The sequence below is a fragment of the Babylonia areolata genome, chromosome 8 (genome assembly GCF_041734735.1).
Source record: "Babylonia areolata isolate BAREFJ2019XMU chromosome 8, ASM4173473v1, whole genome shotgun sequence".
NCBI classification, from domain to species: Eukaryota; Metazoa; Mollusca; class Gastropoda; order Neogastropoda; family Buccinidae; genus Babylonia; species Babylonia areolata.
In genome coordinates, this window is record NC_134883.1 from 22565567 (window position 1) to 22590246 (window position 24680).

Genomic DNA, 24680 nt, shown 5'->3' on the forward strand with positions numbered 1-24680 from the left:
TGTCCCTGGTAAAGTTCTGTAGAAAAATCCACTTTAATAGGAAAACAAAAAAAACTGCAGGCAGAAAAAGAAAAAAAGAAGAAAAAAAGGGTGGTGCTGTCAGTGAAGTGACACGCTCTCCCTGGGGACAGCTGCCCGAATTTCACACAGACAAATCTGTTGTGGCAAGAAAGAGTAATACATTACAAAATGTCATTCTACTTTCAATGTTTAGTTTTCTTCCCTCTCCTTTTTTAAAAGTCAAAATTTATCTGTGAAATCTGCAAAGTAAACTAAACTGTGGCTCCCTATGTTGGAGTTGATTCACTCCCACATCACATTCAGATGATTTTTTTATTTTAATTCTTTTACATCCATCTTTTAGTTACAATTTTCACCTTATCATTAAAAAAAAGCATTCCTTCAGTGGTCTTAAATCACATTACATATTCATTCTGAAACATTTTCAATGGGTTTATACATTAACAAACTATACAACGTATAGAGAATAAAGCCATACTAAAATACAATCAGTGAATCACACACACTCAACAGTAAAGCACACACACATGTGCACATACAGCTGCAATGGTATTTTGTTGCCATTAATTCCATTCTGACAGAAAGAAAGACTAACACAAATCAGACACAGACACCAAAAACCTACCTTGACTTCATAATAGTGGATTCCATAAGTAGGAAGTCTTTCTACAATTGTCATGTAGCTGCAATAAAAGGACAAAAACCATTACAATTAAAAGAATAAAAATTTAAAAATTTTTTGCGTGGGTAGTAGTTTGCACAGGACAGGAATCGGACTCCCTGCTGGAGTCTGCACTAGTGGGTCACAGTACAATATGTGTAGCTAAAATTCTGTTTAGGAATTTCTTAGTTAATGCCACTGAATACACACACTGAAAAAATGACATCCTAAAGAAATTCCAAAAGAAAATAAATGAAAACAGCTAAAATGAATTTTAAAAAAAAAGATGGGAATAGAATGCTGGGCCAAATGAGAAGCAAAAAGATTCAGATAGACAGTATCACATAACTGGGAGTGTTGAGGGAATGGGGCTAATTATCAATTACACACACACACACACGCACACACATACACGCATGCAATCATACACACACACACACACACATACATGCATGCAACCACACACACACACACACACACACACACACACTGAAGGACACAGACTGAAAAAAAATCATAAATAGAAAACACAGATATACTTCAATAAAAAACACAAACAAATCCATGTAAAGGAAAGAGTTTTCAACTGAGTTCCTTACTTGACAATAGCCAGCCCCCTTGATGTTCCTGCCAGCTTTTTGTAGTAACCAATCACTTTGTCTTCACTGCAACATGAACACCATGCAGTATATTGTTTTTTTATATATTTTTATAAGCATTACAATACATAGTTTTCAGCACACACACACAGTGGTTCAATCGTCCAAAAGGGCAAAACCTGGACTGCAGTTGTTTTAAGTTCCCAAGGGCAAACTGTCATCCACAATCTTTGACCAGTCAAGGAAAGGTGTGTGTGTGTGTGTGTGTGTGTGTGTGTGTGTGTGTGTGTGTGTGTGTGTGTGTGTGTCTGTGCATGTGTGCATACTTGAATGAGTGTGTGTATGTGTCTGTGTATCTGCGTTTGTGGGTGCTGTGATCAAGTTTTTACCACTGGTTAAATCCTTGATCTTTTACTGCCTTTCCCAATGTTTAAAAGTTCTCAAGTGCCACCATAAAACACTGATAAGAAAGTAGAAGAGAAAGATAAAAACTGAGAGTGTTTATCAAGAATTCTTTAATAAGAAACTCTTGAAATAATGACCTTTCTTACTAAATTCTGAAAATGGACAACTTTCACCCATGCCAGAAACAGCTAAGGATCTCACCAGTACGATATAGACGGATGTTCTTTGAGCGTTCTGGTCGGAATAATGTGTGCATACTTGAATGAGTGTGTGTATGTGTCTGTGTATCTGCGTTTGTGGGTGCTGTGATCAAGTTTTTACCACTGGTTAAATCCTTGATCTTTTACTGCCTTTCCCAATGTTTAAAAGTTCTCAAGTGCCACCATAAAACACTGATAAGAAAGTAGAAGAGAAAGATAAAAACTGAGAGTGTTTATCAAGAATTCTTTAATAAGAAACTCTTGAAATAATGACCTTTCTTACTAAATTCTGAAAATGGACAACTTTCACCCATGCCAGAAACAGCTAAGGATCTCACCAGTACGATATAGACGGATGTTCTTTGAGCGTTCTGGTCGGAATAATGGGCAACTTCTTGATGTCCTCTTTCGCTTCCTCATCACTGAAAGAAAGAGGTCAAATGTCAAGACACAAGCATTTTCCTCTCTTTTTCTTCCACAAGGGGATAAGAAAGACAAAAGGTATGAGGGAGAAAGTGGGGGGGTGGGGGTTGGGGGGGGGGGGTGGGTGGGTGGAAAAGAAGAGGGGATGGTGATGAAGAATGAAGGGAATAATTCCCCCCTAACCCCCACTCAGAATTTGATTTTTTTAAAATTCTGCATTAGAAGAAAAAAACATCATGGATCATTGTCTATACTCTTAAGTGAAGTGATAATTACCATTCAACACAGTATAGCATGATGCACTGCACTGCACTATTCAATAGTAAAAGCCGCACAAAATGAAAAAAAACAAAACACAGTGCAGTGTGTGACATGCTCCACTCTACGTTTCTCTCTCCTTTTTTCTCCACCCATGCATTCAATATTTACCTGTTGAAGTCCCCTTTGCTGGCCTGCAGGACATGGGCCGCTAATTCAAAGACTGTCTCACTGTCACATTCAATGTGGCCCTATGGAAGCAAAACAATTCAACATGAATCAAACATACCAACTTTTCTTCAAAATCTTTTCAATGCAAATGGTATTTACTTTCTCACATACACACTGCAAACCTTTCTTACACTGTGATTAATTTTTTGGCCTTTTTTTCCTTTCTTTCCAACCATTCCTATACTGATGAAACACATTTTCTTTCAAGGAGCAGTAAATTTCAAATCAAAATTAATCTTCCAGGGCAATGAGATGACTGCAATTTTTCATTCAATAACTGACATCTTGAAAAACAAAACTGGGTTTATTAACAAGTTCATCTTGAAAAAATAAATAAAAAGAAGCAAACAAGTTACTTCTAACAGAGTCTATCTCTTTCTATGTTTATCTGTTCTTTTGTCTGGTGTTTGGCTGAGTCAGGAAATGTAACCTTTGTGTGTGTGTGTGTGTGTGTGTGTGTGTGTATGTGTGTGTAAAGTTCACCTTGTTCTGTGGAACTGGTGGAAAGAGCAACTCACCTTAAAAATGGCCTGCCTGGCATTAAAGTAAAACAGTTCCACTGTCTGGATGTCTCGCAGTAAGCCAATGGTATCCACATAGAACCTGAAACCATACAAACATAACAATTATAAAATGGTTCCAAATCCGAATTTGCTTTAGAATTCTAGTCACAAATAGTATTCTTAGAAGAATGGGATTGACAGAAAGTGAAAAATGCAACTTTTGCAATATTGAAAAAGATACTATACATCATTATCTGTGGGAATGCAACTATACACAGTCTTACTGGTTAGAACTGGAAACATTATTGAAAGATAAGTGCCAAGTGTGTGAGAGATTATCTTTTAATACTGAACTTGTTTTGTTTGGAACTGACGACAAAATGAAAACAGATGAAGTACTCAACCTGATTATATTATGGGCTAAATTTTTTATATACGAAAGTAGAATCAATAAAATCAGACCAACAATATCAGCATTCGTGAAGGAAGTAAAGTACAACTACCGCACTGAAAAATATGTGTCCAGAATGGAAATGCGCTATAACAAATTTGAACAGAAGTGGTTCCCGTACATGGGAATAATAAACGATTTAAATGATTAGTCTAGTATGGTACATCGGAATATATAAGAATGGTTAAAGAAACTAGTTTTTTGCTGTCAGTATCACTGCTGTCTTATTTCTACTTTATTGTATTTTATTTTTGTATACAACACTGCCAACCACACGTACAGACATACCGGCGACAGGCGAATTTCTGCAACACCATATGCTAAATCTCAATTGCCATTTATGTATCTGTGTTGAATTGAAATATCAAATGCTTTGGTGCCATTAAGCCAACATTCAAGTGTTTATGTGCAGCCCATTTCGTTTGTCAATGTGTGTGTGTGTGTGTGTGAATGTGCGCGCGAGAGTGTGTGAGAGCGAGCGTTTTGTGCATATGTGAGTATTGGGCAGGAGGGGGGGGAGGGGGGGGAGGGGAGGGGTGTATGCGTGTTTGTGTCTGGCTGTTTGCTACTCTGTGTATGTAAGAGAGAAAGAGAATAACATAATGATCGGACAGATGGCTAGCTTATGAAACAGGTTTCGATGTTTTGATAATAATAATAATTGATAATACTGTTGTAGTTGTTTTTTCTTCATGATTATGTTTGTACATTCTAAGAACCTGTACTAAACTGGATTATTCTCGGTGTTCCCTCGATGTCTCAGAAGGAGATTATGTTGCTACTTTTGTGGTATATTGACCGAGGGATTATACGTTAAAGAGTGTGTGTCAGTGTGTGTGGGCCTCAATGTGTGTGTGTGTGTTTGTTCGGATTGGGGAGATGAAAAAACAAAAAAAACAAAAACCTTGCAGTTGGATGAATGATATAACTTCAGTGAAGCGAGGGTCAGTGTTTATTTGTTTTCCTTGAAACAGATTCTACGGTGTAATGCTTCATTGTTTTTGTTGAAATCAAACAATGTATTTTGTTATACTGTTTACCCAAATGTGAAATCTGATTACATGTTTCTTGACAAATATAACCTTCTCTGCAAGGGAAAAAACAAACAAAAAAAAACAACAAACAATTATATGGTCCCACTATATAGAACCCACAAGCACACTAACATGTGGTCTTTCAAACAGAAACTGAAAACACACAAACATACGATACCTAAAAGTAAAACAAGACAATGTAATGGACAAGATATGAAATGGAAAGGGGGCACTGACTCAAACAGGAAGGGAGAGACAGACAGACAGAGACAGAGACAGTCAGAGAGAGAGAGAGAGAGAGGTGGACACAAACAGGAAGACACTGACACTGACTTGTGGAGGCAGACATCGAGACTGAGACTGAGCTGGATACAGACAGTAAGACAGACACAGAGATTTTAGATATGTTCCGAATGATTGCAGTCTGACCAACTGAAGAACATGAAAACAGACAGAAACACATGGGTGGACAGACAGAAACAGAAAGAGACAGAAATAACAACACAGAGAGGTATGATGCGTGTTCAGAATGGATGTAGGCTGAACTACCTGAATACATGAAAACAGACTTCAGAGACAGAGAGGTAACGACACAGAGAGGTACGATGTGTGTTCAGAATGGATGTAGGCTGAACTACCTGAATGCATGAGAACAGAGACTGAGAGGTACAGTATATGTTCAGAATGGATGTAGACTGAACTACCTGAATGCATGAAAACAGAGACAGAGAGTTACAGTATATGTTCAGAACAGATGTTGACTGAATACATGAAAACAGAGACAGAGAGGTACAGTATATGTTCAGAATGGATGTAGGCTGAACTACCTGAATACATGAAAACAGAGACAGAGAGGTACAGTATATGTTCAGAATGGATGTAGACTGAATACATGAAAGAGACTGAGAGGTACAGTATATGGTCAGAATGGATGTCGGCTGAACTACCTGAATGCATGAAAACAGAGACAGAGAGTTACAGTATATGTTCAGAACAGATGTTGACTGAATACATGAAAACAGAGACAGAGAGGTACAGTATATGGTCAGAATGGATGTAGGCTGAACTACCTGAATACATGAAAACAGAGACAGAGAGGTACAGTATATGTTCAGAATGGATGTAGACTGAACTACCTGAATACATGAAAACAGAGACAGAGAGGTACAGTATATGTTCAGAATGGATGTAGACTGAATAGGTACGGTATATGGTCAGAATGGATGTCGGCTGAACTACCTGAATGCATGAAAACAGAGTCAGAGAGGTACAGTATATGTTCAGAATGGATGTAGACTGAATACATGAAAGAGACTGAGAGGTACGGTATATGTTCAGAATGGATGTAGACTGAATACATGAAAGAGACTGAGAGGTACAGTATATGGTCAGAATGGATGTCGGCTGAACTACCTGAATGCATGAAAACAGACAGAGAGGTACAGTGTATGTTCAGAATGGATGTAGATTGACTACATGAAAACAGGAAGAGAGGTATGGTATAATTTCAGAATGGATGTAGACTGAACAACCTGAATACATGAAAACAGAGACTGAGACAGAGACTTGAGACACAGAAAGGAAAGGTAAACAGAAAGGACACACTTTACTTTGAACAATCAGAGTGCAGGAAAACAGAATGGATGCTGCTTGAGCAGTCTAGAATGTAGACAACAGAGACTAACACATGCACAGGACAGAGATAGAAACAATGACAGAGTGGTTCAGACAGACTGTGACAGATGGAAAGGGATAGTTCAGTTAATCAAGGAGGCATCAAAGCTTTTGGACAAATTCATATATACACTACACCACATCTGCTAAGCAGATGCCTGACCAGCAGTGTAACCCAACACGCCTAGTCTGGCCTTGGAAGGGATAGAAACAAAGGCAATGGGAGGTAAGCTAGGTACAAAATAGTTAAAGTAATCAGAGAGGAATAGAAAAGGCACAGGAAGTTAAGATAATGCACACAGTGGATATATAGTTTAAGCAATCAGACTGCAGAAAGACAGAAACCGGGGCAGACAGACGGACAGAGACAGACACGATGACACAAACTGACAAAAGTAATACAACAATACACTGGATGCAGTCTGAGTAATGGAACACATGCATGGGGATTCAGGTGACAGTGCTGAAGATACAGGTCCCAGAGGACTGACCTGATGGAGAAGTGCAGGATGAGGGGTCCTGTTTTCCTGAAGAAGTCATGGTCCAGCACTCGCTTGTCAGCCTGCAGCCAGTGGTAGTGTAGTCTGCCCAGCAGAAGGGAAACATGGCGTCGTAACAAGGTTCACAAGGTTAACTAACTTACTTTGATGCTCCCCCATCACAGGACACATGAGGCAGTCAACATGCTCCAGGCTGGTAGGTTAATGTATCATTGTTACAGGGTATGGCTGCCTACATGGCGGGGTAAACAAACAAAACGGTCATACACGTAAAATGTTACATGTCTGTCTGAGTGTGTATCACTGTATGTGTGTGTGCCTGAAATCTGATTGAATGACACAGGAAACGAATGATGAGCGACCAGTGGCAGCCGTTAGTCGGTTCTACCCAGGTAGGCAGCCTGTTGTGCAAATGACCCCATGTTTGTAAAACACTTAGAGCTTGGTCTCTGACCGAGAATAGGCACTATAAGTATCTATATCAATCAATCAATCAATTTATTTTATTGCTCATTCACAAAAATCTTGGTGACTTCAGGCTCAACATCAAATGATAATCCATATTTGTTATTATATGGAATGAAAGTCAAGACATATAAGAGAGAGAGAGAGAGACAGAGAAACCATCACCAATAGCATACATGTGGAAAGTGAGCAACAAGGAGGAACTTCCTCCAACAACCTGGCAGAATATGGTAAACAGAAAATATGCATAAAAAGATGATGGACAATTTGTCACAATAGAACTGAACAGGGTAAGCAACAACAATGCCAAAATGCATGTCCTCACATTGTACACAAATACTGTGTTCATCCACAAACATATCCTGCTCATTATATGGTCTCTTCAGAACCACAAAGAACAATTTAGGATAACAATTAACATAAAATGCAATGAAGAGCAAGCTGAGGATAGTAAAATCACTTACGATTCATCAACGAAGGCCAGTCCAAAGTACTGTTTCTCCTTCAACTTGAAATGAGATGCAACAAGATCCAGTAGGTCACCAGCAAATAGTTTTGGCTGAAAAACATTTGTACAAACTCATAATAATAATATTTTCCTTTTCTCCATTATTTTACTTAAATACAAAAATTACTATGTGTTTGTGCTTGTGTTTGTGTTTGTGTGTGTGTGTGTGTGTGTGTGTGTGTGTGTGTGTGTGAGAGAGAGAGAGAGAGAGAGAGAGAGAGAGAGAGAGAGAGAGAGAGAGAGAGAGAGTGTGTCTGTGTGTCTGAGTGTGCATGTGTGTCTGTGTGGGCAAATTCTATTTAGAAATGTTCAAGTTTCTTCTGTCCCTTTCTTTTCTGAACAGTATGGTTCACTGACTGGCATACCTGTATCAAGAAGTCTAGGCGACGTTCATCCAACAGAACAATCTGTGATTTTCGACCCTCATTCATCTGAAAAAGATATTATCCTATTAGAAACCATCATTCAAGTTTACACATTTCCAAATGTCCCATCATTCAACACACAACACTCTTATTTCAATGACCATTTTCATCCTAAGAATTACACCTATGATGAGTATGAATAATACATCTAAGCATGAATTTTGTGAATGTGTGTTCAAACGACAATCAAAGTCTTATCTTTTTCTGTTAACTGCTTTATTGGCTTTATTTACTTTAATACAAAAAAAATTGATTTATAATTCTAGACACCAGTTTACAAGTAAAACAAAAATATTTCTGCCTTTCAGTTTATTGCAACTGTTAAGTGTTATAAAAAAAAAACGTGCAGCCTAACTGAGGATACAGATTTTTATAGTTGTTATCCAATTCCAGATTTTGTCTGGGCCATTTAAGTTTAATTAATACATTCATAGTATTCATAAACAAAGGCCAATATGGATTTTTTGTAATGAAAAGCGAAACACTGACATTAGTGACAAATTATGACACCATGAACATGAAGCAAGTATTGCAATACAATTAGCAAAAAGCATGAAATGCTGAGCTATTCATTTAAAACATGCTAACAGAGAGATAGTGAAGGGGAGAAAGAGAGAAGGGGGTGAAGGAGGGAGGAAAAGTGAGCCTAGAGGTATGCTAGTGATACAGAAAAGATCTTCAACTGTTTCAGGATTGTGGTGGGAGTGAAGTAGGAATGTTTCTCATGTGTTTTTGTTGTTCTTAATTATGCTGCATTATGTAATGTTGCTTTGGAATAAATTCCACTGCACGGTGTTGTGCCAGATTCTGTTGTTTCAAGGTGCTTTATCATGATGTTCCCATTTGTTATTTTGTGTGCCTGTAGCTGAATATAACATGTGTACAGAACACAAGCATTATAACATGTGTGTGTGTGTGTGTGCATGCAAGTTTATTGATAAAAATAAAAACAAAAAAACTAGCAGAAGCAAACTGAAAACACCAACCTGAGGATAAACACATCAAAACAAAATGCTTCACGAACTAAAGTGCAGACAATCAAATAATCAAGAGAAAAGCAACACAAACCAGAAGAGTCTGGAAGATGCTACCCCTCCTTTGTGTCTTCCGTCGTAAACTCATTGTGAAGACCAGGATTTATTTTTAGTGCAAATACAAAGTTCCAGTACTGAACAAGAGCAGGCACTGTCTATGATTTCATTCAAACTTGTCTGAAATCATGATTTTGAAACCACTGATACTATGAACTCACAAGTAGCCATGTTCAAAACTAAAAATGTAGGCAATCTGTTGAGAAGCAACATCTTTGGACTATTCGAGTATTCCATATTTTTCCAGAATCAGTTGAAAACCACATGCGTCTACAGAACATCAACTGAACCAGTAACTAAAGTTCTGTTTTCTGAGATCCTTTAGATCAATAGCTACGTCTGCTGAAATGTCACATAAAGTCTCACACACTCCCATCCCTGGTTTCTGAAGGAAAAATCAGCACGAAGAAAACTTCACACTCCTGACAAGTAAATCACAATTCATAAGCCTGGTCGTCTGAACAAGGATTTAACCAAGAAAAGCACAGCTGTGGTTCTATGCATCATTGATCAAGACTCGAAAACTAGTTTGCTGGCTCTTCAGTCTGAAGTGTAACACTGTTCCTGAAGCACCAAGTCTGCAGTATAAACCACTTCCTGTTCTACTCTCAAACACAAGTCTTCACAAGTCTGCTTTTCATCCACAATAGTCAAATGAAGAAGAAATGTTCTGCTTCCTGCAGGAGAGCATGGGATGTTAAACTCAAAACAGGTCAGCCAAACAACCCACGTTTGAAGCAAACCAACTCAGTCTGTGATGGATTTGGGAAGTCGGAAGTGAACAATTCACAGATAACTGCAATACATTATGAATGGCGAATGTTAAAAATACACTCATCATGAATGATAAACTGTTTTCCCTGTTTATCTCTCTTACAGGATATTGGCTAGTTTCAACAGCATGCCAGAATGATAATTTTTTACATGATAGTTGGACAACGTTTCTTTTTCTTTTCTTTTTTAAATCCTTAGATTTCAACAAAATCCTTGTTTCTCACTATGGTCACACACATATATCTAGAATGACAGCTGCTGACCAGTCACGGAATGTAAGAAGACTAAACACATCCTGTAACAGTGTATAGTAGTACACAGTCCATACCACAGTAGGATACAGCAAAGTGAAGAAAGGACAGTGCAACCTGTTTGAAAGACAAGTGTGAGCGAAGTGAGTGAGCAAGTGTGTGTGTGTGTGTGTGTGTGTGTGTGTGTGTGTGTGTGTGTGTGCATGTGCGTGTGTTTGTGCATGTGCGTGTGTGTGTGTGTGTGTCTGTCACACTGTCACAGGGACTCTGTGTGTGTGTGTTTGACATATATGCTGTGACATGAGAAAAAAACCCCATTTATTTGGAGAAAAAAAAATCTAGAAACCAATCATTTAGAAAAGAAAAAAACACCTGTGGTGACAGTTTAACAAGCACAGATGTATATATACATATCATATCAATGTTGCAGCTTTTAGATACCAATACAAAACAAACAGATCACACACACTGACACAGATAATTAATATACACTGATATATATATATATATATATATATATATATATATATATATCTGGAAGTTAACTAACACTAACACAAACATTCATAACCAAAGACACACACTCACAAACAAAACAACATCAGGAGGGCCAACCACGCCACACATGCATTGAATGTAGGTACTGAAAGCCTGACCAGTTTGTTGGTTTTGAATGTGGAATTCAGTCATCTCTTCAATTTCTTCCATAAGTTATAACAATCCCACCATCCCCCTCCACCCACAAACTCTTCTCTGTTTGATAAGGGGTTTGCTTTTGTTTTTTGTTTTTAATTCTGAATATACTTTTGCTAAATGAAAAAAGACATAATAATTAATATGGACCATTCAACATACCAAACCTTCCTGAACAAAAAAACAAACCGTGTTTGAAGGGTGATTGGTGGGGTATTTAGAATTCATCTCCATGTGTATAACTTTCAAATATGAGAGAGTAAGTGAGAGGGAGAGAGAGAGGGGGTAGAGGGAGAGAGGAGTGGAGAGTGGAGAAAGGGGACATACAGTGACAGATAATATCATAAGTGTGATCTGATACTAATTATATCAAATACTAACATCAGCACTCGCATACATTTTTCTTTTTTACAAGCCACTAATTAATCCCACCTAAATCCCATCATCCTCCACTCTGGAAAGGTTCTCTAACCAGTCAGTGGAGTTTTTCTGTAAGGGTTTGCCTGTCCTGACAAATATGCCAGCGTCAGTGCAAAGGCAGATGGTGAGATCACAGAATGATTAAACGGAAAGATGAAAATGACGCAGCTAAAAGTGGGACATCCTTCCTTGAACACCCAGTCAGTCCACGCTTGCCTGGATTTGGATTCTACTCTCAACTGATCGTGTGAGGTTGTTGTAACACCACGACAGTCACTCCCGTCACCCCAGACCAGCACTTCCTGCTGGCTTCATGCAGGAAACATGTCATTAGAACATGGTCCTGTGTGAACCACTACACTGGTGGTGTTCACATGCCAAATCCTCCCCCTGGTAATTTTGTAAAAAAATTTACACTTATTCTGTTCTGCTGCCTACATGATTATATTATGTCATCATTTCAGTGCCCAACCAGAATAAGTATTTCTATTGAACTTTTCTAAAATAATTTTCTTAAAAAAATTTCAACTACTCTAATTTATTCATAATGAAAATAGTAAGATTATGAATATATCATTATATGACTATGAGTCAACTGTTTAAATCAAGAAGGGCAAGACCTGTCAAACTGAACACTTTGGGGAGTATTTCTTTAAAACATGACACAAACTGCAGGAAATTTGTGGGAAATTACCCTGAAACACAATGGAACTTTCTCTGCATTTTGACATAAAATAAACTGAAACAAAAGAAGTTTGCAACTGCTGGGGCCTTTGCTCTGTAGTGTATGACATGAATGCTCAAGAGAATGCATCAGGACTGAACTAAGCAAAAGTGCTGCTTCCTTCACTGACCAACTCTTTTTTTTTTCTTTTTTTTTTTGCAGTAGATAAGTTGGTATCAGCCAGCATTGGCCACAACAAGCACAATTAACCACAAACACCACAAGGGTTCTGCTCCTCCCCCCCCTTCACATTTGTTTATGTAATTTTTTTTTCTTTTCTTAAAATAGTTAAATCAACATCAAATGAGTGCAAATGCTCACAGAGTCTTTAGCACTAAAGTAATTCTCAGTGTGCAAAAGCATACAAATCCTAAGACATTTTTTTTCCTTTTAAATTTATCTTAAGTCAGAATGTAGAAGATTAACTCATGAATCCCACCCCCACCCCTCCACCATGCCCCATCTCCCCCATCACTTTGTGTGATCAATTCCTTTTCCTACTGGAACAGAGACAGAGATGAAGGGGAAGAAGAATGAAGAGTGGAAAGCAGACAAGAAGATTTTTTCTCAGACTACAAGTGCTAAAGGTGAATTATGGCTAACTGGACAGCCAGCAAGAACACTTTTTTTCTTTGGTTTTACCGGGTGCAGAAATAACATGGGAATATCTCTTTTGCCTGTCACCTGATCAGTTATACAACACATTCCTATAAAGTAAAAAGGAACAAAATCAAAATGTTTACATACTTGTCCTTAGCACTATAGCAGTCAGTAGGTCGACTGAAAGCACAGCACAATCAAGATCTCGGCTTCCAAATTTAACTAAGTCCTGAAATTATAGGAATAGGCTTGTCTGCGTGCTGCAAATCTTTATAGTTATGAACAACCAGTCATTCTGATGGTGTTACTGTTATGCGATACACAAACTGCTCTTCATCCAATTCAACATCACAATCATGCCTGTGCTTGGTGTGAGCCTGCTTAGGTTCAGGAAGTATTGCTCATTGGATTTATGGGCACCGCATATACATACAGGGGCTGACATATATTTCAGTGAAATTTCTTAAGCTGAAATTGTTTTTAAAAATTATACAGAAGGCAAATGAAGGTAAGTAATTTGTATGTTTCTTTTTTGTCTGAGCATATTGTTTTCAAATAATTTGTGTCTATGGTTTTAGCGGGTCACTCTTCAGTCTGCTGTGTGCTCATATATATATGTTCTATCCTGCTGCGACAGAGTGAACTGGCTGTGATCAACAATGATGCCCAGAACTTCAGAGACAAAAGGCTGCCACTTACTGAATCAGCAGAATATAAATTCTTTGTTTTGTGTTGTTGCTTTGTTTTCAATGAAACTGTGTCAGTTGTTTTGGTGGATCAATCTGCTATGACAGTATGAGTTCATTTCCCAGTGCATTCCAATGTTGTGGATCAGCTGTACATGAATAAGCAATGATGCAGAGTTGGTGACTGTCACCACACTTGTTTCATTCTGCTGTTTTGATCTTGAGAATCATGTGACTTTGACTTTGAGTATTTTAATAACATCAAAAGATAGCTTTCTTTTCTATTACCTTTGGGTTTAATAACAATACTTTTAATACTTTTAATATTAAATTTCCTTGAACAAATACTATGGCAACCATACTTATTCACTGTTATTTTCTTCCACATAGTGATTCATTTGTTCATTCATAGCAATCTAGATACATCAAAGAATATCATCTAATATCTCAAACAAAGACATGCAATCAACTTTCTCCTCCTCCTCCTTCTACACTTATGAAGTTATGTACTCCACTTTCCTCCATCTTTCTAATCAATTGAAAGGCTCTCTGATTGTTTCTTTCAATCTTTTTTTTTCTTCTGAAAAATTACAGACCTTCAAGTTACAAAGATCAACAAGTAGTTTGGATGATGCATAAGTTGGCCCTGGGCCGACTCACAACTGTTGTGCATCTATTATAATCCCTTTAGAGCTAGCTGAAATCTTCAACATGCTGATCAAATCATGTGCTGGAGGAATGCTGTAGCTTCTCTAGGGCTCCAGTACCAAATTAGCTGTTTCCTTTTCAGGCTTCTGCCATACAACCTTTATTTACTCTCTGCTGGTGGAATGGTCTAGTGCTGGAGTCTGGAGCTGGTACTGTGATAGGACACAGGAAATATAAGAGAAAGAGAGAGAGAGAGAGAGTGAAGAGAGAGAAGAGTGAAGAGAGAGAAGAGAGAGAGAGATACAGAGTGAGAGAGAGAGGTAGAGAGAGACAGAGAGCAAGAGACAAAGGCAGAGACTAAGAGAGAGAGAGAGAGAGGTAGAGAGAGAGAGAGAGAGAGAGAGAGAGAGAAGAAAGAGAGAGAAATAGATAGAGAGAGAAGGGAAAGAAAGAGAGAAATCGAGAGAGAGAGAGAGAGAGACAGAGAGCTAGAGACAAAGGCAGAGGCTAAGAGAGAGAGAGAGAGATAGAGAGACAGAGAGAGAGAGAGAGAGAGAAACAGAGAGCTAGAGACAAAGGCAGAGACTAAGAGAGAGAGAGAGAGAGAGAGATGGGAGGAGGGAGGGAGAGAGAGAGAGAGAGAATTTTAGACAAATTTTCTTGTGAAGTGGTATTGTTGTATGTTTGCACAAATTTCAAGATGGAAAAATCTGGAGATGTGTGAGGAGGCTGTGTAGATGGGAGTGGTAGGTGGAAGGAGAAAGGGGGTGGAGAATGAGGGGGGTTCTCACTGGTAATTCTGAGTAATATGAGAGAGCCAAGGAATCCATTCAGGAAAATTGTACTTTTTTAAACTAAAGCATTGTTTCTATGTAGTGAAGAAGCAAGAGAAGAAAATCAACACAAATGTTTAGAAAGTGAGACAAAAAGTTGAATAACTGAAAAAGATTCTACCTTTACAAAATGTATGATTATAAGGTGGGGTGGTGGGACTGGAGCGTTATTGTGAAGTTATTATTTTTTTTAAAATCATTACAGTTTACACTGAAAATTTTGGATTACTATTTCATAATAAATACTTTTTTTCTGGTCATAAAAATCACAAATGTATTAGAATAGATGTGAATGTGACTGAGTGTATGTGGTGTGGTGCAACAGTGTGGAGTGTGTGTGTGTGTGTGTGTGTGTGTGTGTGTGTGTGTGTGTGTGTGTGTGTGAAAATGTCAAAGTAAGCTACTGACTACATCTCTGTTCAGTCCTGGGGAAAGTGGCTCAAAATAGGATTTGCAGTCTCTGTGACAGTCTGACTCTGTGAACCAATCAAATATACTGAAACCATTTATTGTCACATTAACTTTTTGTTGTACTGATATTTTAGCAATCATTTGAATTAACATTAAGTGAGCATCACAAAGATTTAAAGAAAATCAAATTTGAAAAAAAAACCCACAATCATATGAATTTTAAAAAGCAACATGTTTAACAAACTAATTTACCAAATTTCATTGACATCAATATATCAAAAAATGTTTTATAACAGTAACACACACTCATACTCATAGACATGTACCCCCCTTTTCTGCTTGGTCTCAAACTGCCTTTTAAAGTTTAACTGTAGTTTGGGTTTCATTCCAGGCAGTGACAGACACAATAGCCAGGTGGTCAAAGCGTTGGTCTTTGAATATATGACTATGAGAGTCCTGGGTTTGAATCCTGGTCACGGCATCTAGTGGGCAATAGGTGGAAAATTTTCTGAATTCCCTCACCAACAGATTTGGAGACCCGTAAGTGCCTGAACCCTCTTCATGTATGCATGCATACAGAAGATGAAATATGCATATCAAAAGATCCTGTAATCCATTTCAGTGTTCAGTGAGTTATGGAAACAAGAACATACCCAGCATGCATCTTCCCTCCTAACCCCATGAAGACATAGTATGACTGCTTACATAGTGGGGATAAAAACAGTCATACATGTAAAAGCCCACTCATGCAAACGGATAAATGTGGTAGTCTAGTAGCCCATGAATGGGGGAAAAAATCCATACAGTTGCTCTGTCATTATGGCTGCTGCACATCATCAAAAATATGTATCTTGCATTTCTCCTATGGATCATTTCTTTTCCTGGAACTGATTTATCTTCATTTCTCTCTCTCTCTCTCTCTCTCTCTCTCTCTCTCTCTCTCACACACACACACACACACACACACACTGCACACACACTCACAGTGATTTATATGCTGAGTGACACACACACATGTGCACAGAGCACACGTGACTGTACACATACACACATGCATGCACGAACACAAACACAGACACACATACATGTACATACACACACAGAGCCACACTCAAGTCAATATTCCTTTTTAACACACAACAGTCAATAACACTGATGATTTTACTTTTATTGTTATAGCATGCATTCTGGTACACTCTTTTCCTTTGTGATCGGAGACAACTGAAACGGATACTAACAGCCAGCACTGGCACCCACAGTTATAGTACAACATATTTGTTAAAATTCACTGAAAATTGAAAGTGTTCACTAACAGAAATGATCAATAGTTTTAAAACGTATCAAAAAGTATAATATCTTTTATAACAGAAACATTAAGAAACAGAATGGACACACATGATGCATGTGACTTTGAAGGAATCCTTTCTTGATGAAGTTGATCACTAGATTCCTGGTGATGATCTATAAGTTCTGCTGACTTTTACACTACTCACAAAGAACTGCGTCTTTAATGGAAATAAACTGTTCTCACCTCTATACCCAAGCATCTTAAAATACTGCGAAACCTGCGGCGTGCCATGGTCTCCGTCGATTGCTCAGGCTGTCCTCACACTGACCATTTGATTTTACACTTCTGCCACATGATCCCCGATTATCTTTAGCCATGTGACGAAACATTTATCAGATTTAACGCTTATGATTAAGACAAACAAACTAACAAACTGGAAATGACAGTGTGAATTTCTGTGAAAACCAACTTAATGAATCAGAGAAATATGATTTTCACAGAGTCTGACCAATATCACTTTTTGCTGTCTACGAAGAAATATCGATAAACAGGATAAGATAACAAACTCACCTTCAGCTTGTGACAGACTTAAAATAATTGACTTTGTCTGCTTCCAAATCCGCATTGTCATTGTCATCAAGTTTCCATGTGAAGAGAAAAGCAGGAAGAATGTACTTGGAATCTCATTTTTGTTGACAGAAGTCTTTTTTGTCCGACACTTGCTTTAAACTTCCGGTTTTGTACGCATGCGCGATAAGCTTTGATGATTGGCCCTTTCGATGTGGAATTGACTGCGCGGCTTTGGATTTTGTTTTGTGAAAAACGAAACATAACTATCATCTTATAGTGTATAACTGTGTCTTGGACAAACGCATAAAGCAGTTTTCTACAAAAGGTTGTTCATATTTTCATCAGAGCGGCTTAGCCCTTCCTTAATATGCTTCCATTGAGTAGGTGTGCAGGTCAGGCATTCCTGGCATATTTTTCCCACATGCAAAATACAAGCTTGCGTTTCCGCATGTATCTGGTTTCAATTACTTGCTTGAGAGCGTGACTTTCAGGCGAAGAAGTCAGGCACAGTAGGTCCCAGGAAGCCAGCGAACAGTTTTATCCACTAATATTTTGGTTCTGGTACACAGCGGTTGCTTTGATCGGCGTGTGTAAACTCACTGAAGACACCGACTATGCCGCACACTTTTGACTTCTGTGCCGTTAGATGGGATGGGTTTCTTGCTTGTGAATTGAGCTGTTGTTGATTTTTTTTTTTTAAACAACAACAACAAAACATGATAAAAGCATTTCCTTTCTTTCTTTTCCGGCTTTAGAACAACGTTTTGTTTGTTTGTTTTTCAGTTAATCACGGAGATAAACTTAAATTACCGTTTTTGCAACTGACAACTCGACAAGCTTACCGCTTCAGTTTTCAGATGTCAAATCATATAGTTTACTGTACTGGGACATACGTGTTTTTACACCACATCGTATATCACATCATGGCGGCTTATCTGTGGCTTTCGTCACGATAGTCATTTGCGTGGAAATTGAAGAATGAATGACCGGGTAATCACAGAGCATGCAGGCTCAGCCGTCGGTCCCAACTGAGAGGCCGGAGATTTTTAAAGACTCGTCTGAATTGACCATTGTAACAATGTATATTTTATTCAGTTTTTTTTTTTTTTAAATATATAATCACACATTTTAAACGGTGTCAGTTGGAGGACTGTCCATTGTTTGTATATTTCTCAGTGTATTATAGATCAATTCAGTAGTTGTTCCGGAGATTGAGGTAGACCTACGCCTTTTTTTAAATCAGTTGTTGGCGGCCGCCTAAAGGTATGCAGGCCGTATGTCAGCGGTTGCCGCGATAATAGACTGACGATCTAGCCTCAGTAGGCCTACATCGATCAGTCACTGATTCGCCCAATATAGAAATGTAAATAATGAATATGAGCGCGGCCTGGCGCACACACACCGCCACGCACACACACACACACACACACACACACACTGCCGACACACACGTGCACACACACACACACACACACACTGCCACATAGGCTATCAGTTTTCCAAACGCCGGCACTGACTCTAATACATAAGCTCATTTTTAAGGTATCCAGAGCATTTCCACTCTCCGAAACAATTTATATTATATATATATATATATATATATATATATAGAGAGAGAGAGAGATGTGTATGCCAGTACCTTATTCAACGACCTTTGAGAAAGTGACTGTTTGATTTCCGCCTTCCTTCCGTAAAGTGATCACAGTCAATACCTGACTATTCTATCACTGAATAAAAGGGGGTCTGTGGAAGATACATTTAGGTCTACATAAGTTTCTTAAAAAAAAAAAAAAAAAGAATAATAAAAAAAGGTATATTCTGGTATTTATATCCTGGAGACCATCGACACAAAGGTCACAGTGTCGACTGAGCGGGCCTCCACAGCTCTCTGGGGCAAGGCGTTCCAATCCCGGATGGTACGTGGGAGGAAACCAGCTTGCCTATATCTGGTTTTGCAGAAGATTTGCTCCAGCTGCTCAGTGTGGGTGCGTCGCCGGACTGAATGATTAATTTTGAGTCTTGACATTGGACCGTACACACACTCTACAGGTTGTGAAAGGTTTCGTTATACCGAAGAAAGGAAGTAGCCTACTAAATAAATAAGGAAGACCCTTGTACATCTGGCCTACTCTCCGAATCGTTTCCAACCATACACCGGCTGATGCTGCCGTGTTTACAGTCAGTAATAGGTTTGTTGCTTTTCTTTTGTTTTACTTCAGCCAGCCGACACACAGTGAAGATTGGGAAGAATTAAGTTGACACAATTTCTGAATTGGCCTGATGAACTGACAGACCCTGCACTGAAGAGATCAAGCTATTTCTTTTCAGTCACTGAGTTTCTTGAGCTTGCTCCCGGCGACGATGACGAGTTAGGATTGTTTTTTTTTTCTTTTGAGAAGGGAATTAATATTTCAAGTTAACTTACTGCTGAGTGATGCTTTCCTTCTTTTTACTAATTTACATATTTTTTCCATTGTAGGCCTATATACATGTGTCAGTATTATGAAATATCTGGTGTTCAGTTGTGGGTTTGATATACTGAATTATTCAGGTTGTTGCGGTGAAGCAGGCCAATACCACTCAAGTGAATTACTGTCTGGAAAAAAAAAAAAAATATATATATATATATGTGTGTGTGTTTGTGTGTCCATATTTTTGTTATGTATGTGTATGTGCGAAATCCCCCGCACCCTTCTGTAACGAAGCATCGAACTCTTCAGTCGAAGTTTCTGGCATTAGCAGTAATTTCCCATCTGCTGTAATTATATATATATATATAAAAGAAGAAGAAGAAAAAAAAGACGAAAAACTAAAAGCAACCAGTCAATACTCTGGAGTCTTGGCCGGCAGAGAAAGAGACACGCTGGCGCCATGCTGACCGCTTGGAGGGCACTGACGCGATGAAAATCCTCCATGCCACAATGCAGTAGAGCTAATACAGCAAACCAATAGGAATACTGACTCGGCTAAGAACGTCAACGCAAATCATCTTGACTATGTTGATAGCAGAACATGACAGAACTGGAATGACGAGGTATGATTTGTGTTCATCCGAATTTTATTGTTGACGACCACTGAAGAACAACAAAAAATGTGTTGGATGTAATCAAAGTAAAATGAACAGATTAACCAAGACAGTGTTTTGGTTTCAGTTTCTCGAGGAGGCGTCAGTGCGTTCGGAAAATTCCATATACGCTACGTTACACAACATCTCCCTGACTAACAGCAAAACCCAGTGCACTAGTCAGGCCTTGAGTGCACTACACACACACACACACACAAAATTGTGTACCAATTGTCAGAGCTGATTTCTTCTACAGAATTTTTCCAGAAGACAACACTTGCGTTGCCTTGGGTTCTTTTTCAGTGCTGTGGTGCACACGGGACCTCATCGTCTTATCCGACTGACCAGACGCGCACGGTTTGATTTACCAGTCAAACTTGGGACTGAAAAAGGGCGAGACCGGGATTCGAACCCAGAACCTCACGGACCTTGTACTGGCAGATAGGCGTCTTTACCATTCTGCCACCTTCATCCTCCTTCATCCTCCAAGAAGCAAGAGAAAAAGAAACACACACACACACACACACACACATGCATGGCTAATTTATTGAATACCAATGGCATTCAAAACTGAATGCAGGCACACACACACACACACACAAACCAAAAAAACAAACAAAACAAACAAACAAAAACAAATAAACAAAAACAAACAACAACAAAACATGCATGGGCATTTTACTAATATACTGAATACTAATAGTATCCAAATATTATTTTTGTCTTCGGTGACGCAGGCTTGACTCATTTCCATAACTCCTGGGGGCAGAATCGATGCAGTAGCAAAACCGTTCGTACTGTTTACCTATTCTGAAAAAGCCAGTCAACGCGAACGCGCGTGTATGTGTGTTAATGTGGGCGTGTGTGTGTGTGTGTGTGTGTGTGCGTGTGTGAACATAAAGCCATAACCTCATCGTTTGTCTGACGACTTATTAATTGAGGAAAATGGTGGAGTAAAATTTCAAGCAGATTTTCAGTGTACCAAAATCAATGGGTAATATTTTGCTTTTCATCCACCACCGCACCCTCTCTCCCACCCTCTGTGGGTGAATGTGACTTAATGAACTGCCAGGACATATTACTGTTTGTTTGTCTGTCAAACCTTAACAAGGCAACCGTTGTCTTTTATGTGCCATTGGTCTTCTGCAGGAAGCATAACTATGCGCAATCATCAACAAAGGTCAACGATTAACACTTCTTATTCTTCTTCGTTCGTGGGCTGCAACTCCAACGTTCACTCGTATGTACACGAGAGGGCTTTAACGTGTATGACCGTTCCCCCACCCACCCCCTCGCCATATAGGCAGCCATACTCCGTCAGTTTTCGGGGGTGTGCATGCTGGGTATATTTTCTTGTTTCTGTAACCCACCGAACGCTGACATGGACTTCAGGATCTTAAACGTGCGTATTTGATCTTATGCTTGCATATACACACGAAGGGGTTTCAGGCACAAGCAGGTCTGCAAATATGTTGACCTAGAAGATCGGAAGAATCTCCATCCTTTACCCACCAGGCGCCGTTACCGAGATTCGAACCCGGGACCCTCAGATTGAAAGTTCAACGCTTTCATAACTCGGCTGTTGCGCCCGTCTGATTAACACTTCAAAACGCGTGGAGGTGATTGCTTCGGGAAAGGGACTGCAATATGCTCGATCGGCTTCTTCGTTACGTTTGCTGCTCCCTCTGCTCTGAAGGTTTCATCACAGTTCAGAAAGTTAGATGACACCGACTGACAAAAGACTTTCAAAAGAATGCATTGCATGTCTATTTAGGCTACATACATACGCATACTCACATACACTGATACATATATGATGCATGCATCATCCACGGCACAGACGCGTGTGCGCGCGAGCATGCACACACACACACTACAGGTCAGACAAAAACGAATACATTCAAACATTCATAGGTCTACATGTATGTGCGTTTATGTATGTGTTTATGTGTATGTGTGCTTGTACGTATGCGTGCTTGTGTATGTATTTGTGTGTGTGTGTGTGCGCGTGCGCGCGCGCGCATGTGTGTGTATGTGTATGTGTACTGACGTGTACACGGACAAGTGCTTTCAGAAACACACGTACGAAGCAAATACGCGCGTCATACACAAGTACAAACGAATGAACGATTGCAATAAACACACACACACACACACACACTTTGAATAATGAATTTTATTGGTCATTCTCACTGCAGATGAGTTTCACTGAGCATTTGTGGTTCTTCCTGTATCAAAATCAAAACACTGTCTTTCCTGTGTGTGCGAACGCATGGATGCGCGCGCGCGCGCGCGCGCACGCACGCGTTTGTGTGTATGTCTGTGTGTGTGCGTACGTGCGTGCTTAGGCGTGCATGTGGTCGCTCAAGGGTGTGTGCATGCAGGCTTGACAGCGCTTTACATTTTATTTCATGCCCACAAGCTTATCAGACCAGCTGCACGGAACATGGACTACGTCTATCGCGGATGCTGTTTATTTTGTCATGTCAGTTGTTATGTATTCATGTTGCTTATTTATCTGTTTATCAATAGTAACTCTCTCGACCTTGGATGTGATAACAACTGAGCTCAGTTGCGTCACAGACTGCCAAAGAGCTTTTGAGAACCCTGAATACATCTTCAAACCGTGAAAATTCGTGTAAAGCAAATGTCACACAAACAAAGTCAGGCTGACAAAACGTTGTGGCGTTCATGCCGAATGCTTTATCCGGTAATTGTTCCCCGGTTTGTGTGTTGATCATCCTGTGATGCTGCCAGTAATAACGTTTTCCATGTCTGGCATCAGTTGTCCTCAATGTCTTATCAGAGCCATTGAGAAAATGCACTGTGCGAATCTCGCCTGTTTAACAACCTGTGACCAGCCATTCCTGTTTAGGGTACTGCCCTCTCAGACCAACAATCACCTCCAGCTGAGACAATTTGTGTGCTGTCACTGTCATCGAACAGTCAACCAAACTACTGGTTGTTTCTTGGAATGACAAAATATCACAGCCACACTTTTCAAGAGTTATTTCAAACAGACAAACTGAACGCATCTCCTCCTGTAGGCCTATACTTATTCCATAAAATATTCATGTGAGTCCGATCTTTTCTCTGTACAGCCGAACTTGACTGGCATGCACAATATACCAGCCTGTGATCTCAAACCAACAATCATAAAACTGCCGGTATCACTTTGGATGGACATTTTAATTATGTGACCGATAATCCTGACCTGTGATTAAAAAAAAAAAATGTTTGTTTTGTTCTTTTAGACAAACTACCACCTTCTCTTGCCGCGTTCCGAACTGGTATTTTGAGCAGTCACTTGCGCTGGCCTCAGACAGCATCACATTTGCCTCCAACATGCAAAAGGTACCCCTGACCCCTGGCAAATCTTTCAGCATGACAAACGAGCCAAGTGATGGCAGCCTTTACCTCAGACAGGCACAACACGATATTAACTCCCTGTACTTGTCCCCTGCGACTGGCAGCAAGCACCTACCAGGTCAGTTCAGCCAGAGCCCAGCAGCTCTGCACAGGCACACTGGTGTGGGTGTTATGTTCCCCGGACCTCCTGGTTCCCGCCAGCACGCGCTGCCTTGCCTTGTGCACCTTCTGTGACTGGGACCGCCTCAGTCCGTTCAGCCTCATGGACCGCAGCCCCGAGGACACCAGGTCGGTGTGATGACCCTGACCACGAAACTCGTCTTCAATCACCACAATCTCCGAAGACTGCACCTTGCCGGAACCTTGAGGACCCCTGTGGGGATGGGAGGAGGAGGTGGTGTGGTGGGGAAGGTTTCGGGTAGGGGTGGGGGTAGGGCTGACAGACTGATGCCTGGACACGTGGGCGGCGGGGAGAGGTCGTTGACGAGGTTCTCCAGAACTGGAGCGGCTGTTGGATCTGGGGGCAGGACCAGGACCAGGAGCAGGACTGGCCCGACCTACCCTGTCCGCTTTGGACCCCCCAGCGATCATCCCCAGCCCTGCAGACTTGACCGTTTCCTCTCCGTTGACGAAGACCACAGCTCCGCTGTTGCCCCCCAGCCTGTCCACGCCGGCGTTGGGTGTGGTGGAGGACAGTACAGGCAGACCCTGCACCAGGCGGTCCACGCGCCGCCTCTGCTCGTTGTAGTGGCTGTAGGAGAACTTGACCACAGGCAGAGGACCCGACGCGTCCGGCATGGGGGTTCCCCGCCCAGGAGGGGGTGCCGAGTCCGTTTTGGCACCTGTCAGTCCGCAGCTGTTGCTGGCATTGTTTTTGTTGTGGTTGAAGGACAGCATCTC

The 24680-nt window shown here is 40.1% G+C and overlaps 2 protein-coding genes across 8 annotated transcripts in view; both read right to left on the reverse strand.

Annotated features, from left to right (window-relative positions):
- The window catches only part of LOC143284660 (uncharacterized), a 46393-nt gene extending 28676 nt beyond the window's left edge, over positions 1-17717 (reverse strand). For 2 of the 3 annotated variants that reach the window (XM_076591570.1, XM_076591567.1), the window contains exons 1-9: positions 9427-10461; positions 8299-8364; positions 7890-7984; positions 6952-7044; positions 3317-3401; positions 2739-2818; positions 2225-2308; positions 1282-1347; positions 647-704 (exon numbers count right to left, since the gene is read on the reverse strand). In XM_076591570.1, the coding sequence (XP_076447685.1) occupies positions 647-704; positions 1282-1347; positions 2225-2308; positions 2739-2818; positions 3317-3401; positions 6952-7044; positions 7890-7984; positions 8299-8364; positions 9427-9480 (681 nt within the window). In that variant the 5' untranslated portion in view covers positions 9481-10461. Of the gene's footprint in view, positions 1-646; positions 705-1281; positions 1348-2224; positions 2309-2738; positions 2819-3316; positions 3402-6951; positions 7045-7889; positions 7985-8298; positions 8365-9426; positions 10462-17347 lie in introns of those variants that run through there. The other variant, XM_076591569.1, reaches the window with a different exon arrangement.
- A 4884-nt stretch (positions 17718-22601) lies between these two features.
- The window catches only part of LOC143285093 (uncharacterized), a 17906-nt gene continuing 15827 nt past the window's right edge, over positions 22602-24680 (reverse strand). For all 5 annotated transcript variants that reach the window (XM_076592303.1, XM_076592302.1, XM_076592304.1 and 2 more), the window contains one exon: positions 22602-24680. This exon is cut by the window's right edge and continues 709 nt beyond it. In XM_076592303.1, coding sequence (XP_076448418.1) covers positions 23892-24680 — 789 coding nt within the window. In that variant the 3' untranslated portion in view covers positions 22602-23891.